The 17874-nt window shown below is 38.3% G+C and overlaps 4 protein-coding genes across 5 annotated transcripts; 2 read left to right on the forward strand and 2 right to left on the reverse strand.

Annotated features, from left to right (window-relative positions):
- Positions 1-1207: 1207 nt before the first annotated feature.
- On the reverse strand, positions 1208-4833 carry LOC114522934 (tripartite motif-containing protein 3-like). Its single transcript, XM_028543719.1, has 4 exons — positions 4744-4833; positions 3609-3820; positions 2679-3293; positions 1208-2360 (listed from the first exon to the last, which is right to left on the reverse strand). The coding sequence occupies exons 2-4, from the start codon at positions 3798-3800 to the stop codon at positions 1488-1490; spliced, it is 1680 nt and encodes a 559-aa protein (XP_028399520.1). The 5' UTR covers positions 3801-3820; positions 4744-4833; the 3' UTR covers positions 1208-1487.
- A 476-nt stretch (positions 4834-5309) lies between these two features.
- LOC114522868 (putative tripartite motif-containing protein 75) lies at positions 5310-10613 on the reverse strand. The gene is made up of 4 exons (XM_028543636.1): positions 10427-10613; positions 8174-8362; positions 7181-7810; positions 5310-6752 (listed from the first exon to the last, which is right to left on the reverse strand). Exons 2-4 carry the CDS (start codon positions 8357-8359, stop codon positions 5955-5957), a joined length of 1614 nt encoding a protein of 537 aa, XP_028399437.1. The 5' UTR covers positions 8360-8362; positions 10427-10613; the 3' UTR covers positions 5310-5954.
- Positions 10614-10988: 375 nt separating this feature from the next.
- LOC114522877 (chromatin target of PRMT1 protein-like) lies at positions 10989-12637 on the forward strand. Of its 2 annotated transcripts, none has more exons than XM_028543651.1 (3): positions 10989-11117; positions 11611-11684; positions 11782-12637. In XM_028543651.1, the coding sequence occupies exons 2-3, from the start codon at positions 11620-11622 to the stop codon at positions 12398-12400; spliced, it is 684 nt and encodes a 227-aa protein (XP_028399452.1). In that variant the 5' UTR covers positions 10989-11117; positions 11611-11619; the 3' UTR covers positions 12401-12637. The 2 variants fall into 2 exon arrangements, with proteins under 2 accessions (XP_028399452.1, XP_028399451.1); XM_028543650.1 differs by having other exon boundaries at positions 10989-11113.
- A 643-nt stretch (positions 12638-13280) lies between these two features.
- LOC114522884 (thioredoxin-like protein 1) lies at positions 13281-15694 on the forward strand. Its single transcript, XM_028543659.1, has 9 exons — positions 13281-13392; positions 13729-13825; positions 13903-14070; positions 14158-14283; positions 14369-14438; positions 14628-14721; positions 14853-14931; positions 15024-15128; positions 15504-15694. The coding sequence occupies exons 1-9, from the start codon at positions 13286-13288 to the stop codon at positions 15534-15536; spliced, it is 879 nt and encodes a 292-aa protein (XP_028399460.1). The 5' UTR covers positions 13281-13285; the 3' UTR covers positions 15537-15694.
- Positions 15695-17874: the final 2180 nt, after the last annotated feature.

The raw sequence follows: 17874 nt of genomic DNA on the forward strand, positions 1-17874 counted from the left end.
CAAATCGCCACCGTCATCCTTATTCAGAGCATGATTACTCATCTTTATATTCCACGCTTCTACGCAAAGTCTTTGACCATATCGATTGTTAGTGGTAATTACTTTAGAGTTTTTCCTTGGCAGAGCACCTGTGTGACATGAAACACAAGATTGCATGGGAAAACTCTAAAGTAATTACCACTAACAATTGATACATGGTCGAAGACTTTGCGTAAAAGCGTGGCATATGAATATGAGTAATCATGCTCTGAATAGGGACGACAGTGCCCATTTGCCAGAGGAATATATGCATCTTATTGGCAGGTGACATCATCCCTTGGGTATGATGTCAGATCACCCCTGATAAAGACAGTAGACTGGACTGTCGAAACGTTAAGTCCTGATTACAATTTGACCAGGCTTTGTGATCATTTATATAAACCAGAGTAGCGAGTGATAACAGGGTTAAAAGGGGTTTCTATCACAGGATTGATTTGCCAAACTTATAAAACCCTATTTTTGTTCTAATTTCCAGGTTTTGGTGCTCATTTGCAGGAAGTTGCAAAAAAAAATTTATGTCCCTGAGTGTGAATTCCATGAATGCACATTTGAATACCAAGTCACATTCGAATACCAAGTCACATTTGTATACCAAGTCACATTTGAATACCAATTTAAGTCACCTTTGAATGCCAACTTAACTTTGAATGCCAACAATGAAGTTACAATGAATAAAGTTATATTAATTAATGAAGTTACATCTGTAAACAAAGTTAAGCAACTGAATGAAGTTACATCATTATAATAAAATAAAGTTACATCAATGAATAAAGATGCATCAATCAATGAATAATTTCATATTAATGAATACAAAATGTATAACAAAAAATCCCAAAAGTATGACAGACAACAGTACAAAAAGCAAAATCACCTCATTTTGTGACCTTTTGTCACCTGTAGTTTCTTCACCTGCAGGCGGAGTAACGCCTTGAGCAGGCGTCTTGTTTGTGTTGAAATGGTTGAAAGCGTAAAAAACCGATTGTTCCCCCCCTTATACATGGATGGGGGTGGCCGTGGGGGGGTTTATGGGAACGAGGAGGAGTCTGTACATGTTTTTTCTATCTAAAAATTCTAAAAATAATATAATGGATCCAGATTCTTAAGATTTAGTGTGCACCAGGCCTAAATCAAACAAAACTTTATATATAAACTTTATAAGACTGATAATGACTCCGTGTAATAACTTCTGTACAGAAGATGAATTATATATATACTTTTCAATAAATTGTATATTTTTGTCACATTCGTACATTATTTTTGTTATTTCTTTCATACATTATATATTTTTTTGAAATATTTTGTCGGATATTACATATTAGGATCGTGAAGTTTTTAGGGTTTGTAGCAATCAGTTAAGAAAGAAAGTTTTTCCACCCAAGATGGAAGACTACCTATATACAAAACGTTATAGCTATTATACATTCAGTTGTAATTTTTCATGTAGATTATTATACTTGATGAACTTCAACTCCATCAATATTTAAAATGGTGATTTTACTGACGGCATATCTGCCAGGCGAGGGTAGATTGAAGTACGGATAAATCTCGTAGTTTTCAGGATTGTCGAATCTGAGTACATCTGGTTGTCGTTGGACTGGTTCGCCTGATTCCAGTTGATAGGGCAAAGCATCAGGTAAAATTGACAATTCTCCCGAATCACAGTCCAATTCAACAAATACATCTCTCTCCATACGTGGTTTTGTGAATCCCAAGTCGTACGTGTAAGCCAAATTTCCGCGCCTGTAACGACCGAGACAAATACCAACACTTATACCGTCTGGAAAGTTAGTGACTCTGACCTTCCAGGAACGCTTGCCACTCCTGTAACCAGGCTTTCCGATAACTGCTACATTTTTCAGGCTTCTTGTTCTCACGCTAAATCCACCATCCTCGAATGTAACGTCATGGCCGGGCGTAGCTTTGCAGTAAAACTTCCAGACGGCGGGTCTGACGATGTTTCTTTGTGTTTTACGGCCTCTACCATCTTTGTTGCGTGTAAGTCGTGAATCGAGGGACCACTCACCGACAGCCGGACGCAGAACGCTGGATGATGGTTCATCATAAGGGCTTGGTTCATGAGAAGGACCTGGTACATGTGAAAGACCCGGACAGACTGGTTTTCTAGAGTTGGACTCTCTCTGCCTCTCTGGTCTCTCTGCCCCATTCATTTCTTTCTCTCCCAGTGCAAAGCCTTCTCCAAAAGAAAGAACGCTGCCAAAATTTGAAATCACGTCCGCCAACAGGGAGTCCGTGTCGTTCAAGAAATTGCAAACCCCCACCTCAATGTGGTCGGCCAATTCCTGCGGTTCTGCTTGAAAAATCTGGTGGGTTTAAATGGTGATAAAATTAATAAGAAGTTTTTTTTATTTTTGAATTGGATTTGTTTGACTACAGTAAGTACTAGTTTGGAGACTCGATCGTAATGAATAGCAAAATAACTCATTTTAATGAGTTACCATTATTAAGATATGGGTAATCATGCGACGCATGGCTAGTGCAATTTAGGATTGCTAAAAGTACTAGTGGAAATTGAATTGAATGGAGAATTTTTCACCTTCCTGTGGTATTTTTTTATACCATTTTAAATGTCATTTCGTGTCTATTCCTCAAGTAATTCAACATCTGAATTCACAAGTTACCTTGTCCTGAATTCCTGAGGCGGTTTGCAGAAAAAGAACGGGGTCTTTTATGTCAAGGATCTTGCGACAAAACTTGATTGTATTTTCAATCTTCTTTTTTTCCAACTGAACGCGTTCTTCCTCAGAAGATAGATTATTCTCATTTTGCCACTGGATATCAAACGCTTCTTGTTCCAGAGCCATTTTTCTGTTCTCCAAATGCTCAATATGTTGCGAAAAAATTTGTGATATTTGTCGGGCAACTTCCGAAGCGTTTCTTGTTTGCTTTGCTTTCAGTTCACCAAGAAGCTCAGTGCGTCGTCCTACAGTAAACAGCAACTTTTCGTTCTTTTCCAGGAGACTTTTCACGTTTCTGCGAGATCTTTTCAAAGCACCACCAATGCTTTCATACTCATGCTGGGTACATGTGCCAGCGTTTGTAATGCACTTAGAGCAGATGTGCTTCTGGCATTTTTTGCAAAACAATTCGCAGGCTTTATCTGGGTGATTCTTGCAGATTGTATCAAACTCGGGTTCTGGCTCGCTCGCAGCCGCTTCTTTAGCCGCTTTTAAATTTTCGACTAAGTCGGCCACCAGGTAGTTGCGTGTCAGCCTGGAAACATCGCCGTTTGGAACCTTGAAATGAAAATTTTGAAAACGGTACTTCCATTTGACTGTATGTTGGTATCATTGACTTCATTGTGGAAAAGGTGAAAATTACGAATGGATGCAATCCATGCATCCATTTTGATACAGAGATTATATATCTTCGACTAAATTTATGATTCAATTATCCCATGCGGTTTTATTTTATATTTAATGTATTTATATACGCGATATTATTCCCATGATTTTAAATCTACTGAGGCCTTAGCTAAATTTTAATGCAAAGACCATTTGCATTATGTGATGATTTAGTGAAATATGACAGAAAAGATGCCTTTGTCATACCCGTACTTCCAACCTGCATGTTGGACAATTGAGCATCCATCCTCGATGTGATACCAGACTTTTTAAACATTCCGTGCAGTAAGTATGACCACAAGGCAACGATCTCGCTTCTTCCATGTCCTCCAGACATACCGGGCATCTTACTAACCGATCGAGTTCGATGGCAGTGCTTGATGATGGTCTGACGGCCATAATATATAGCCTAACCAGATCTAGAATTCAATAAATATTTGCGGGGTTTACATCTGACATAACAATTGTATTAACCTTACCACGAACTTTTAACATTGTGTGGCATTAGGCAGAGTAGATTTCTAACGAGAGGCACTTCATGCATCTAACCAAAATTCAATACAAATTTTTCAGTTTGGCAATCATCATAACCCCCTTCCATCAAACATTGTGTGGCATTAGACATATATAACCAACTTGTACAACTGACAAGTTGGTGGACAGGTTATGGCTAGTATATTAACATACATGCACTTTTTACAAGAACTTAAAAAATTACCGAGTATATACCTATACAGTATTTCCAAGAAGTACGCATAATAATGCAACAGTATTATAAGTATTATAAGTATAATGTTTATTATCCAGTTCGATTGATATCGATTATCGATAATCCTATTTCTGTGTACATGCAATAAGTTATAGAGCTCATACTTTGAACCCGAACTGAAATCTCAACAATCCAACATATAGTAAGTAGTTAGTCGCAACGCAAGCCGCAAGATTATAGGTAAAAGGTGCGGACGCCATTAATATATTATTGAGTGTTGTGACAATTGACATTGCTGCAATCGATATATAAACACTGTTTTGCATATACCGGAAACAAAGAACATAAACTTTAGTTTATAGAATAAGTCTGCTTGAAGCACGTCGGCCAAGTAATACCAGTGAAGAAATAGTATGGATGTAGGGTGACATTGACGCTCAGTAAAGAACATCGTGCGACTTTAAAGATACAGTATGGGTATGCAATTAAGTAAATAATCAATCGCAGGCGGAAGTATACACAGAATTGCGATATCAAATTAGCTGGTATAACTTACACCAGATGTGAAGTTTTCGCTGTCGTATTTTCCTTAGTGTACAAACTAACTATTGCAATAATTTACGAAGTTCTTACTTTGACGTTAAGGCTTCAAATCCAGCGATCCAATAATGTACCTGTCTGAGGACATGCATACCAACCTTTTGACTCACTTCAACATCAGATTGCGTGATGACGTCATGGGACAGACACGGGTTCAGATGCTAAGACGAGGAATGGCGAAAATGTCTTTAAATGATTTCGCAATCAAAGATGGCTGCCTTGTTATAATAGAATTATATAAGGCACGAGACAAAATTTGAAATTAAAACAACTTCCATCTTACATATTGCAGTTGCGGACTTCGATTTAAGACGGACAGAAACTCGTATCATTCGACACCGTTTCCATTTCATTTTTACATAGCTCAAAATCATACCTCAAAGCAACGCAAACGCGTAAGTCAGCAAAAAACACAAGGCGATTGGCTGGCGATTCATGCCGGAGCGAGGCTCCCTGGCTCAACGTAATTATGGAAAGGTATATACTGCCACGCACAAAAGGGACACACAGCGCAAGAAGAAATGCATGGTATAGTCGTATAGAGCAATAATTTAACGAGTCTCGGGAAAACGAAAATACTTTTTTTAATATTGTGGTAATCTGTTGTTAGTACACTACATAATGAATAGTTTAGTATAACTTTAATTATTTAATCCTTTAATTTCTACTTTATGAACGGATTGTATAAGTGATGATTTCTAAGCTGTTACGTTTAGAATAAAGTCTGTATTAATATTGAAACTAGGTTTTACTCTCACAAGCTTTGTGCAAAGATTTAATGCACACTTCTTTATGCATGAAAAAATTCCTCATTTTGAACAGTAAATGCAGAAATCAGCCTTTACACGTGTCAATTCGATCAATTTAGCTGGCCTAGCCGTGTCAATTAAATCACGGCCTTTTAATAAACATATAGTTTGACTCAAACACCAGCACTCTCTGGTACAATATATATACCATTGTTACTGTCCATACAAAACCTTTACCTACTAGCAGACACTATACTACAAGAAAAAATCCTCAGAAGAACAACATCTTCTATAAACCCTACAGATGAGATTTAGATCGAGAATTGAAACAAGCTTACAGTCACATTGTTTACGACTTTGTTATTGCATCATGCGACCGGCTTTCGTAAAAAATCACCGACTGAAACTTGCTATCTTGTTCTTAAGATCAATTCGTTGGTTCTTCGAAGTAGTTTTTTGATAATTCAGTTTTAGGTTTTCACTTTTTTTCAATTTTCATTGCATGGAGCACTGCGGTTCGTTCTCCCGCGGTTGGCCCACGACGGGAGCGCCATCAATACTTAGGATGGAAATTTTGCTGAAATGGTGTTTTCCGGGTGGAGGTAGATAGAAATAAGGGTACACTTCGCGGCGATGGGGATTGTCGAATCCGACCACATCCCGTGTTTGTTCCCTGCCATCGTGAGAAACGGATACTCGCTTGGCGTCACAATCCAACTCCACACGAATGCCAAGTGCCGTATTTAAAGGTGTTAACTGTGAATCATACGTCACAACGATACCACAACCATTCTCACCAACACAAACACCGAGGCTGATGCCATGCGCAAACCCAACAGCTTTGATTTTCCAAGAATGTTTCCCCCATAGAAAACCCGGCTTTCCTATAATTGCTGCATTTCTTTCACTCGTTGTTTTCACGCTTGTTCCACAATTCTCGAATGTAACAACCGGGCTAGCGTTGCCTCTGGCTCTGTTATACAACGTCCCTGACCAGATACCAGTCCTGTTAACACTCGTATGCCCCATGTACACATCCGCTCCCAACGGTCCATGCTCGTTCCCACCGCCTTGTCTCCTACCACGACGTCTGGATCGGTTTTTTTGTGATTTTTTTGGTGCCATCGGACTTTCTTCCTCGACATCGTCGCATTCGTCGCGAGTTACGACCTTTCCAAAACTCGAGATGGCTTCGGTTAAACACGAGTCGGTCGCTTGGTAGAGCAGATTATCCAATTCCACTTCCGTCACAAAATTAACTTCCGTTTCAAATTCATCGGAGTCAGCTTGGAACTAAATATAATATGGTAAAAACTTATTAAATATTATTAATGATGCATGCATGGGGGGAAACTGATTGAATACGTGAAGTAATTATCGAATGGATGCATGAGCTGAGGGCAATCTCTGACTGATCCCTGTCAATAAAGATTGTAAATAACATTAGAGGGGGGATTGGTATCGAAAACATTAGTCGAAAAAGGGAGCGCGGCTATTGGGGGGCAAAATTGAGTCCCGGATGCTTAGCCAAGCGCGTATTGGTTACATCAATGCCTTCTAGCAACCACGTTAGAGGCAACTGGAATCAGTATAAAAATTTTCCCATGCGTTGTTTGAGGCCGCTTTGCCGGTTTTTAAGGGAAAACAGTGTTTTTTTTTAACTAGTTTTATTACTTATAGATCTATAATTGGTGCGAACAAGGTAATTATAGTATACAAACCTCAGGGTACCTCTGTAGGAATAGTACCGGGTTATCTATTTCCAGAGTTTTACGGCAACATTCAATTGAACTTTGAATTTTAGCTTGCTTTAATTGAAATTGATTGACTTCAGATGAAAGGCCATCGTCGTTTTTTCGCTGCAAGTCAGATGCTTGCTTCAGCAATGCTTCTTGTCGGTTTTTCAACTTTTTCATATGCTTGGCAAAAGAATCGTTTATCTGTTGAGAAACATCAAGGACTTTTCTTGATTCAATCGCTTTCATCTGTTTAAGAGTATCCAGATGATTCTTCACGCCTGACATCAATTCTTCTTTTTCATGCAGTAATTCTTCGACGTGTTCTCGCTTATACGCTGCTGCTTTGTCGATGGTTACGTGTACATGAAAATGCAAACAGCTGCAAACGGACCAGATCAAGTTGCATTCACGGCAAATAAATTTGAAACATAAAAGGCAGAATAATTCACATTCCTTTCCCGGGTGATTTGTGCAGAGTTGAGCCCTGCTGGTTCTGTCTACAATTGCAGGTGCTGGTGCAGGAGCCTCGCCACCCTTTTTGGAGTTTAGCACATCAATGATGTTATTCACGTAGAAATTAGGATTCAGTTTGGAAGCATCACCGTTCGGGACCTAAAAGTACAAAATCCGGTACAGAATCCTGGTCAAATATCTGAAGGTCTTTTTATCCGATCCAATTCTATTTTATTCAATTCACTTCTGAGTTCTGATGGATGTTTTATAGTCTGTTACAATGTATATGGGCAGCAAATCAACTCAAGCCAATGCATTACTGCATTACTGATCAATAACAGACTTCATTCAATAAGAGAGTCAAGTGAATTAGTGAATTTGACTATCATATAATTCGTATGAAAAGATTCGTTAAAACCGGGCCATCTTTAGACATTTAGTCATTATCAGACATTGTTCATGCAGAGTTTGAAATGAGAATACCTATAGTTACAGCATAATGAAATCATAGATCAAACATACTTTGACTTTTTTCCTGCAGTGTGGGCATGTTAAATCTCCTCTAGGTGTAACCAGACTTTGTAAACATTCCTTGCAGAAGGTATGGAGACACGGCAGTGCTCTTGCATCCCTAATATTTTCCAGACATATTGAACACGTCACCAGTTCCGCAAGTTCGGAAGCAGAGTTTGATGGTTTTTCAGCCATAATCTAAACCGAGAATGTTAAAAATGGTATAAGCCGGCAAAATTTGGTAACCGGCAAGGAAAAGTGTACTACGAAAAAATTGCTTGTTTTGAATATTCATGCGGTTCTCTGGCAGATTGTCTTGGAGAACGTAGTATCTTCCTGGGACTACAATAGTTCGGCTTTAAACCGGTCAACGTAGACTTAGTAACTATACTTGTGAAATCACTGCATATATAGCATATGCACAGTGAACTCCATATAAAGAGTGGAACGATCACTGGCGCGGTTGTCTGATAGAGCTATTTGGTCATCAAGGTCTATTCTCATTTTGAACACTATTCACGGAATTTTATTTTTTGTCTCGGGATATACTAGGACAAAAAATAAAATTCTCAAACTTTTCTATTGTTTTTTGAAGAATGTACTGGTGCCCATTTCAGTTTAATATAATCAGAATCAAATTGGCTTAAAAGATGGCGACCAAGTTATCGTTTCAGATCACAGACAGTGTTCATGAACATGCATCTTTGAACAACTCTATGGCATGTTTGCCCCTAAACAAAAGCCGAACCCTTTTTGTCTTTATTTCACGCGAATCTTAAATCACAAGTTAGCGAAAAAAAGAACCAGCTCGGCTCAATATGAACACCGTTTGTTTTTACTGCGTCGCGCACTGCGCGAACGCAGTCTTAAATTGCCGTCGGTGTTTTTTTTTTTTTTTTTTGTTTTTTACGTTTTCGACCCGGTCTACCTGGCCGCGCAGGCCAACTAAGATACTCGTATTTTAAACTCGTTTGATTTCGTATCGAAATATTTTCGTGCTAAACACACTTCAAATAGTAATCTAAGCTTAGTAACTCCCACAAAAGAAATATTTCACCGAAACAAAAAATTGAAAAAGTTTGTTGTCGCCGGGATTCGAACTCGGGTCGTGCGAACCAAAAGCAGGAAGCTGCATGCACGATACACGTCATATAAAATAACACGTACACGAGTCGCTGTGCATGGCCGATAGCGCAGGAAATCTAGACGTCTGTCTTTCGAGAAAAATTCAGAAAATACGTTCAGGTAATTATAATGCAGGATTCTTGACTTATCTTGTTTAATATGCTCACTCTGCATACACCAGCACACACTGATCATGGTAAACCTACACTAAAACGGGTTTACAGACAACGATCACATGAATCATGAAAGCCTTGTATGCCATGAAAGCCTTGTATGCTATGAAAGCCTTGTATGCCATTCTATGCCATTTTTCAATCAAACTGCACTTTCCTTTCAAAGGTAAAAACGGCCAGACCGATCCTACTGAATTTCAGTACAAACTGGTTCCCAGTGTACATGATTCCAAACTCAGCCTTATTCACGTATATCGTTAGCTACATATGCCATTATGCCTAGCACCAATAATGCAGTTTTACCCGTATATTCTGAACGAAGTGCTCTATTTACTAGAAAACCTAAGAAAGAAACATTTTTCTAAAGGAATAAATATTGACAGGAAATGGGGCACAGTTGCATGCAACGATTGGCGCGACGCAGTAACCGCCAGAATTGGCGTCTTGTTTAACATAAAACCCGGCCTTTTTTCCCCGGGATTCAATACGATTAACACCCTGAGAATTCCCGGATTTTGAATAATAGGACCCGGATACGGTATTTTGATTTGTATCCGCGTGTAATTTAACAGGTGGCCAAAACAAATACGGGAAGCCGTGATCAAAGGTAATAAAGTAGTAGTTTTGACGATATGGTTTTAATGTCATGCAATGTCACTGAGTTACCGCAAAAATCAGACGCAAAAGTGCACACCATTAATGCACGATATAGATATATTGTTGGGAATTTATAAATTTTATAAAGCAATTAACTTAAAGCCGATCAGCGTTGATATGTTTGTGAACGTGGACAATCTTCCTCAATTATTACCTCGTACACCTTTCATACATCGTTACTAAGCTATAGCTCAGTAAGCTATAGCTATGGCAGGCAAGTCGTCTACCCAAACATGCCGCTATATATATTATAATGTAGCCATTATGTATGGACGACTTTTGTTACGAACAAATTAATAAGCCTTACCTCTAAGTCTATAAGTAATAAGTCCTAGTGATCAGCCATTATTTCAATTTCATCTCAGTCCGATCTGACGGGCCGATGTTCGGTTCAGTTTCGATATTTCAAAGCGGAGAAGGTATTAAAGCTTCTCATAGCTTCCCTAGGGGACGTCGCTGAACGAGGCTGTCTCAGCTATCTCAAAGTTCTCGGGTGCTAGGGTATTCAGTGACGTTCTCGACGTCATGATCTGCTCTAGTGCTCTTACCCAGGACTTCAGCTGGTCTTGTCATGGCGACTGTTTAGACAGTGTTAGAACCGGAAACCATCATGCCAAAAGTAGTTTTTTTGTGCACATATCTTGATTTTGGTGTCATTTTTGTAGCCGCTATTAATGCGCGTCCCTGTCTGTAAAACCCAGTCATGAATAGTAGTTATTATATCGACCGGCTATAATTTATGCTGTGTTCAGTGATCCGGTTGCTCCCGTTCGCGGGCTAATGCAGTGGGTTAATCACTGAGCTATATATACTTAATGAATGACCTAATGACGCGCCATAAAAAACTGCGTCCTGGTAACTAGTAAACTTTGGCGTCTGTTTTGAAGGTCGGGAAGAAAGCTCGTTTGTAATTTTAGTTGTATTTCTTTTTTAATCTCTATCGATCGGCATTGATAGAAGTACAGAAACTCCTCAAGACGTTGCAGAAACGCAAGTAGGTGAGCATAATATTGTATCGCTGGGGTTATTTTCTAAATGAACTGTGTATAGACTCGACATTTTAGCTTAAGAAGCTGTCATGAATTTATTAACCATTTTACATAGCACTATTGTTAGCTGAATGCAATACCTGTAAACTGCAACAAATAGAGGACGAATCCAATTAAAAGTTTGAATTACACATGAATATTGCAAGTACATTGCAAGTGTGGAACACAGGGTGATTTGTGTCAAGAAATGTCGACAAATTGTCGATGATTCTTGCAGATATAATATAAAATTGTTGATCATCTGATTTTAAAATCTCACTCGTATTTTGTTGCATGTATTGTTTAATAGTTTATTTAAATAATTTGGTCGACATGTGGTTCTCAATTCTCATAAACTGTGGTTATATATAATCACAAAACTCTATCATTTAAGTAAACATTTACTGCATAAGTGTATTTATGAACTATATTCGTAAAACTTAGTAAAATATTTATTTATTAGGAATTCAAGATGAATGTTGCTGTTCCTGGAAAAATTGTTCTTAAAAGTTCAACCTCAAAAACACTTAGTGACCGGTGAGTAGAGCCACAATCAATATAATTTCCATCAAACTTCGCTATTAAACTCTAAGCTGCTGTGATTCATTGCTTTCTGTTTCAATATTTCCTATAGTTTTGGTGAAATTGCCAAGTCAAGTGTGGTGGAAAATGTTCGGAATAAACAACGTGCTGAGAATGTTGCCAGCCAAAAAAACAGACGTCTCGCTGCACAGATGACGAAACGAATGGGAATTGAAGAACAGTCATCGGCAAAAGGAACTGTAAAGAGCCGTCTCACTATACCCATTGCAAATCGCTTGGGTACAAAGCGAGGAGGTCAAGTACGTGGACGTGGGGGAGTTAAAGTGCGGGGGCAAAGAGGTGGAGTTAGAGGTGTAGGATCAAGAGGACGTGGCCAGACCAGAGGAGGAAGAGGCGGTTCAGTTGCTCGTGGAGGAGGCAGAACCACACGAGGAGGTAGTGGTTCCTTAAGAGGTCGTGGTTCAATGCGAGGTCGTGGTTTAGGGCGAGGGGGTCGTGGAGGACAATCTACAAGAGGAAGAGGCAGGCCTGCAAGCAGCCAACGAGGAGCCGGTCGCACTCGGGGAGGTCGTGGTGGCCGTGGCCGTGGTGGCATGAGTAAGAAACAACCAACTAAAGAACAATTGGACACTGAACTTGATAAATATATGTCAAAAACAAAGTCTGTTTTGAACTCACAGCTGGATGAATACATGAAGGGAAGTGATTAACATGAATCAAACAGTGATTATGAAGTTACAAATCTGCTCTTGCCTGGACAAGTTTTAATATGTAAATAAACAAGACTTTTCTACACAAAAATAGTTTGACTACACCCACGAAAAAGAAAACACATCCAAACACCACATGAATGAAGAGCAGACAAGTTGTTGGTGAAAATGTTACTCTAAGAAAAAACACTGATTTTTGTTATTGCCAGTCAGTATTATTTAGTCAGACAAACTTGATCCATTGTGTCACAATTTATGTAATTTAACATCAAGTTCATGTTGTCCTAACACTTTGAATTATTCAAATATTTTGGGGTAGGAATTTTAAACCATATGACCATAAATTGACAAAATCATGCCAGACAATCCATGTCCACTTGGAAACTATTTCAGTGAAGATAATGTAATATATAACCAGTTTCAAAAAAAGTGGTATGGTCCATAAAAAAGATCAATCAGGACTAATTTACAGTGCATAAATTTTGCTGGGAATCAGCATTTTCTAAAAATGGCTCGGGCACAGAATAGACATTGGATTTCTATTCTGTTTCCCAAGGCCATCCGCAAAAATTACCGCTATTTTTAACGCCTTCAGTGCCACCCACAGTGCCACAGTGTCTGGCTGGTACAACCGGCACTTTGTACCTAGTACGCTATCGCAACCAATATCAGAATTTTCGGCAGGTGGTACCAGCCTGATGGCATTGGGTTTTTTTGCGGAGACATCAAAGGAACCGATGTAAATGCCTTCTGGCTAACTCTTCAGCGATTTCTGGTATAGATGTTGGATGTTTCTGTCAGTGGTTCTGTGCCAGTTCACTGTTCTGTGCCAGTGACACTGAGCTCGACTATAATTCCGCGACTGGACAACTTCCTTTTTTCAAGATGGCGTCCTCAGGTGGAGTTAGGATGATTGAAAGTGATTCAAGATTTCGTATTGAATTAACAGGAGCTAAAGGAACTTTGATAATAGCAAACTTTAAAGCATCATGGTTGGTATATTTCGTTTTAGCTTTAAAATATTACTAGGTTACGTCGAGGGAAGACGGATGGTTGCGAATTGCGTTGTCAATTGATATTTCATATTTGAAAAGTTTTTATTTTTTATAAGTCTGTTAGAGTAATTACGCTAAAATACAAAACCTTCAGACAAAATATCCCCACTATTAATTCCTCAATTTCTAAAAAAGCAAGTGTTATCTTTATTTGCACCATCTTTAAAAGACTTTAATGTTTAACTTTTACACCTTTAAGTTGTTAAGCAGACTTTGCATTTTAGAATATTAAAACGTATAACTGTGTAGACTCATCCTGTAACCATTTTCAAGGTGTGGTCCATGTCAAATGATTGCTCCAAAATTTCAAGAGCTCAGTTTAAAATATACTTCAGCAATTTTTCTTGAAGTGGATGTAGATGCTTGCAAGGTGATTCTTTTATTGTCTTCCTTAAGCGTTGTGTATGTGATGTAAAAATGTATGATTTATAGTTTTTTTTCATGTAGGAAACAAGTAACCAGTACAGCATCTCAGGTACACCAACCTTTATTCTTTTCCGGTCTGGAGTGAAGTTGGATCAGATACAAGGAAGCGATGCAAAAGCATTAGAGGATAAAATAAAGAAATGGATGGGAGACTATGAAGAAATCAGTGGGACTGTCCCAAAAGGATATGTAGGTTTTGGTGGCCTCTTGTTTCTGTCATTTTGTATTTGAGATATGGATCAGGTTTTGCTAAATAACAAACTATCCAACTCATAGATGGACCTGTCATCTTTGATCAACAAAGCCCAATGTGAATGTCTGAATGAAAGTGACGATCATACTTTGAAGAACATCTTTCAGAAAGGAAAAAGTTTATATTTAGAAAGTGATTGTGATGAGCAGGTACTATATCTTGATATACCTTTCTCCAATGAGATTTATTCAAATTGATGCCACACAAAAAATGCATTTTTGTGAAACATTTTAGATGTTGATCTCAATATCATTTAATCAACCTGTGAAACTTCATTCCTTAAGGCTGTATGCCCCAGATGATGGTATGTGCCTGAAATTTTTACATGCAATTCATTAAGTGATTAAATAAAAGAAAATGATTAAAAATGATTAAATAAAAGCAAACAATGCAAATTTAATAGCATTAGATTTTTAATCTCATATATGTCAGCCTATTATGTAATTTTTGCATTTTCTAATGTCATGTAAGTAAATTTAATTACCATGCACAGGAACGGCACCCAAAACCATCAAAATATTTAGTAACCTCACCAGAACACTTGGATTTGACGAGGCTGAAAAAACTGCTGCAGTGCAAGAATTGAGGCAAGTGAAACACTTGAACCTCGCTGCTTTACTATTACTTTGGTTAAAAACTTTTGCATATATATTTTTAAAGATGACCAATTTGCATAGATTCCTAATGCTTATAGTCTTCTGTGCAATTATATTTGTAGACTCGCTTCAGGTGATGTTTTAGAAGATGTACTAATTCCCTTGAAATTTGTCAAATTTCAGTATGTGCAATCTGTCACTGTGAGTATACAAGATTTCAAAGACTAATGAAAAAGCCTTTCTAGTCTGTATTCTAATATTAAAAGTTCGAAATACCATTTAATGTCCACTAGCTGTTTGTACAAGACAATCAGGGGGGTGAGGAGACCTCAATAATTAACTCACTTTCATTCATTGGCACAACCTTGGAAGCTACAAATATGAGTGATTTCAAGAGGGTAAGATGAAGTACTATAGGACTTTTTATGTAAACATATAACCTCGAAGTTTTTTCCACCAAATTCACATGCAAAGAATAATGCTCAGGTAAGTTTTAGCTTGTTCTTAATCTTTAAGATGGAGTTTTGGTGTATTGGTCAAGAATAAGCTTAGCCCTGGTTTTTGATTGGCTAGCAAAAAATGGCAGCTGATGCATATGATTGGTTTATATTTTATCACATGATTTAATTTCTATTCTTACTATAAAAGCATGTGCCCCGCTATTTTGATGTTTTTTACACACTGTTTTTTACTTCGAAATCTGTGATATATTTCTAAGTCAAACGAATCAATCTATCTATACAACGCATCTTGAATTTTTAATTTTTCCAAAGGTTGCTGGGAAAGAAGGAGAGGCTCACGGGTAATCGTCTACGGTACAGATGGCCATCGTCAGGATTTTTCAGAAAAAATATTACTTCACTTAGGACAATTTTAAGATGATGAAAAACATTCCTACCTCCATGTCATATAGAAACTGTATGCCACACACGAAAATTAAATCTGAAAGAAAATATTGCGTATTTTTAGAGCTTGAGAGAATCTGAGAAATTAATGTTTTTGTGCCCGCGCGGGCGAAACGGGCATAATGGAGAATCGGCTTAAGTTAACTCAGGTCTCAGGGTTAAAATTCCTAATCAAGAGTTAAATTTTCAACCTCGGTTAATTTGCGTTGCAAAACGTAACAACTTCCGGTAAAAAGGTACATTATGTAGCATTTTACATGAAGTATTCAAGATTTAGGCATTCTGATTGGCTTAGCCAGAAAAATGTAAAAAAATGCTGATTAGTCTAAAACGAAATTGACCTTTGTTCTGTAATCCCAGCTACTCGCTATGATGCCTTTTGCGTAATGTCTCCCACACACCAACAAATTATTCGTCCCTTTTTTGTTTTCACTAACGGATAACTTTGTCACGGATTACCTTTTTCGAATATTTAGAAACGATACAACGTTTGCGAGTTATGTCTTCAAAATCTTTGCAAAACATTTTTTTGTAAAGTTCATGTCCCATGCAGTGTGCGTGGGCAAACAAGGGAAACACCAAACATGACTAAAATTGTTGTTACGCAAGCAAATGAGGCAGATAAAGGTCGAATACTTTCGTCGAATCTTACACAGCCAATGCCTACTTCCATATGCTTGCTGGAATTCATTGCCTTTTCTACAGTTAGCTACCAGTCGAAGAATAATATTTGGGTCCGAGTGAATCAGTTTTATCAGTGCACATTAATTGGGAAGTACATAAACAATCGTTTCTACAGTGTGATATATTCCCTCGAAAGCCAGTAAATTGAACAGGCGAAGGGCAGAACCTTCAAAATAATGGTATTTTGGGAAGCGATTGAACTTCTTGTCGCAATAAGTGTCCTCGGGTACATCCAAACGAAGGTCAGTTGCCTGAGATGTCGGAGAGATCAGAACAATGGCCAAGCTGACGGCGAATATGTTATAATTGATAATATGCCTACCTTTCACAGCCAAGTACTTTTGAAGAAAAGTTTGCAGACAGCTTTCGCAATAAAAGGTGCAGCGTTGCTATTGGGACTACTTGCGATAGTTTTTCTTCAGGTTGGTTATGACGTGAGCCTCGTTCTAATGTCATCAAGAAGAAAAGTGAGATCAAATTTGAATGTTTTGATGTTGGGATTATACCTACTAGAATACTTTAACCTAAACAGTTCAGCATCTACGGGAGCCGGCATGGTTCTGATGGTTGCCTTCAAAATACTTATTATAGAGCGGAGCTTATCCCTTCAAAATATAGAGGAATGGTTGAAGTGGGAATGGCCGTTTAAAGGTTACTTGTGGTTCATTACTTACTGCGTTGGGTGTTTCATACTAATTATCAGAGCTAGGTATGGTCTTTATTTCCGTAATTCTCGATTGGAAGTCATTCAATTGGTTACAGTCAGATTCACATTGAATTATTGCCTGTGTCAGGTTATCAGATTTTACCTCGCTCGTCCAGCTTTGTCTCTGCTAGGTATTGAAATCAAAGAGAACAAAGAAATTGTGCGATCGTTTGTGTTACTGATTGCACCATTTTTGCCTGGATTTGTATCTTCAACTTTTTGCGCATACCATGCTTTTAAGAGTACATGTAGATACACCACTGAAGAGTGTAGTTTTGTCTTCATTCATGTGAGCCGTGGCATATTCTTGGTGTTCTATGGTATCCTACAAGCCGATTTCACGAGTATGTGGCTTTTAATTGTACATTCTCTGTTACGGGGTGTGGGTGGAGTGGTTGGCGGTCCAGCCTTGACATACCTCTTCAACCCTGGAGCGTTTGAACGGCAAATTGAGTTCAATCAACGACGCTTCAAGGCAAACACTGAAATCCAAGATATGCTGCTTGCCTGTGTAATGACCATCCTAAGCCAAGCTTTTGTTGCGTTGTGCCGAATAACAAACTGTGAGGTTTCACCCCAGGATGTCATTATCGACGCGCTTGTCAGGATTGCAGTCCGACTAGCCATAGAATTATTTTTTAGTTGTGTTAAAATCTATGTTCTGTGTCGTTTGTATAATCTGCCAGTTTTCCAAGTCTGGAAGAGGTACTGGATATATCACTTGCTAGTTTACGTCATCACTCTCCTGGCAGTATCATGTATGTACGCAACCCTTATTGATGCGTATAAAATACAAATACCATTAGACGGACATTACAAAAATGAAAACTGTACTTCATCCGAACTATT

This window comes from Dendronephthya gigantea, unplaced genomic scaffold (genome assembly GCF_004324835.1).
Source record: "Dendronephthya gigantea isolate DGI-Jeju-01 unplaced genomic scaffold, DenGig_1.0 000024F, whole genome shotgun sequence".
NCBI classification, from domain to species: domain Eukaryota; kingdom Metazoa; phylum Cnidaria; class Anthozoa; order Malacalcyonacea; family Nephtheidae; genus Dendronephthya; species Dendronephthya gigantea.

Excerpts from the sequence above, each read along its gene's own strand:
- LOC114522934 (XM_028543719.1), bottom strand. The coding sequence starts at position 3,800 with ATGGCCGTCAGACCATCATCAAGCACTGCCATCGAACTCGATCGGTTA. Across the intron at positions 3,294-3,608 it reads CATGCAGGTTGGAAGTACGG|GTTCCAAACGGCGATGTTTC; the intron begins GTATGACAAAGG and ends TTTCATTTCAAG. Across the intron at positions 2,361-2,678 it reads CCTCAGGAATTCAGGACAAG|ATTTTTCAAGCAGAACCGCA; the intron begins GTAACTTGTGAA and ends TAAACCCACCAG.
- LOC114522868 (XM_028543636.1), bottom strand. The coding sequence starts at position 8,359 with ATGGCTGAAAAACCATCAAACTCTGCTTCCGAACTTGCGGAACTGGTG. Across the intron at positions 7,811-8,173 it reads ACTGCAGGAAAAAAGTCAAA|GTCCCGAACGGTGATGCTTC; the intron begins GTATGTTTGATC and ends TTGTACTTTTAG. Across the intron at positions 6,753-7,180 it reads TCCTACAGAGGTACCCTGAG|TTCCAAGCTGACTCCGATGA; the intron begins GTTTGTATACTA and ends TATTATATTTAG.
- LOC114522877 (XM_028543651.1), top strand. The coding sequence starts at position 11,620 with ATGAATGTTGCTGTTCCTGGAAAAATTGTTCTTAAAAGTTCAACCTCA. Across the intron at positions 11,685-11,781 it reads TCAAAAACACTTAGTGACCG|TTTTGGTGAAATTGCCAAGT; the intron begins GTGAGTAGAGCC and ends TATTTCCTATAG.
- LOC114522884 (XM_028543659.1), top strand. The coding sequence starts at position 13,286 with ATGGCGTCCTCAGGTGGAGTTAGGATGATTGAAAGTGATTCAAGATTT. Across the intron at positions 14,932-15,023 it reads AGTATGTGCAATCTGTCACT|CTGTTTGTACAAGACAATCA; the intron begins GTGAGTATACAA and ends AATGTCCACTAG. Across the intron at positions 15,129-15,503 it reads ATATGAGTGATTTCAAGAGG|GTTGCTGGGAAAGAAGGAGA; the intron begins GTAAGATGAAGT and ends ATTTTTCCAAAG.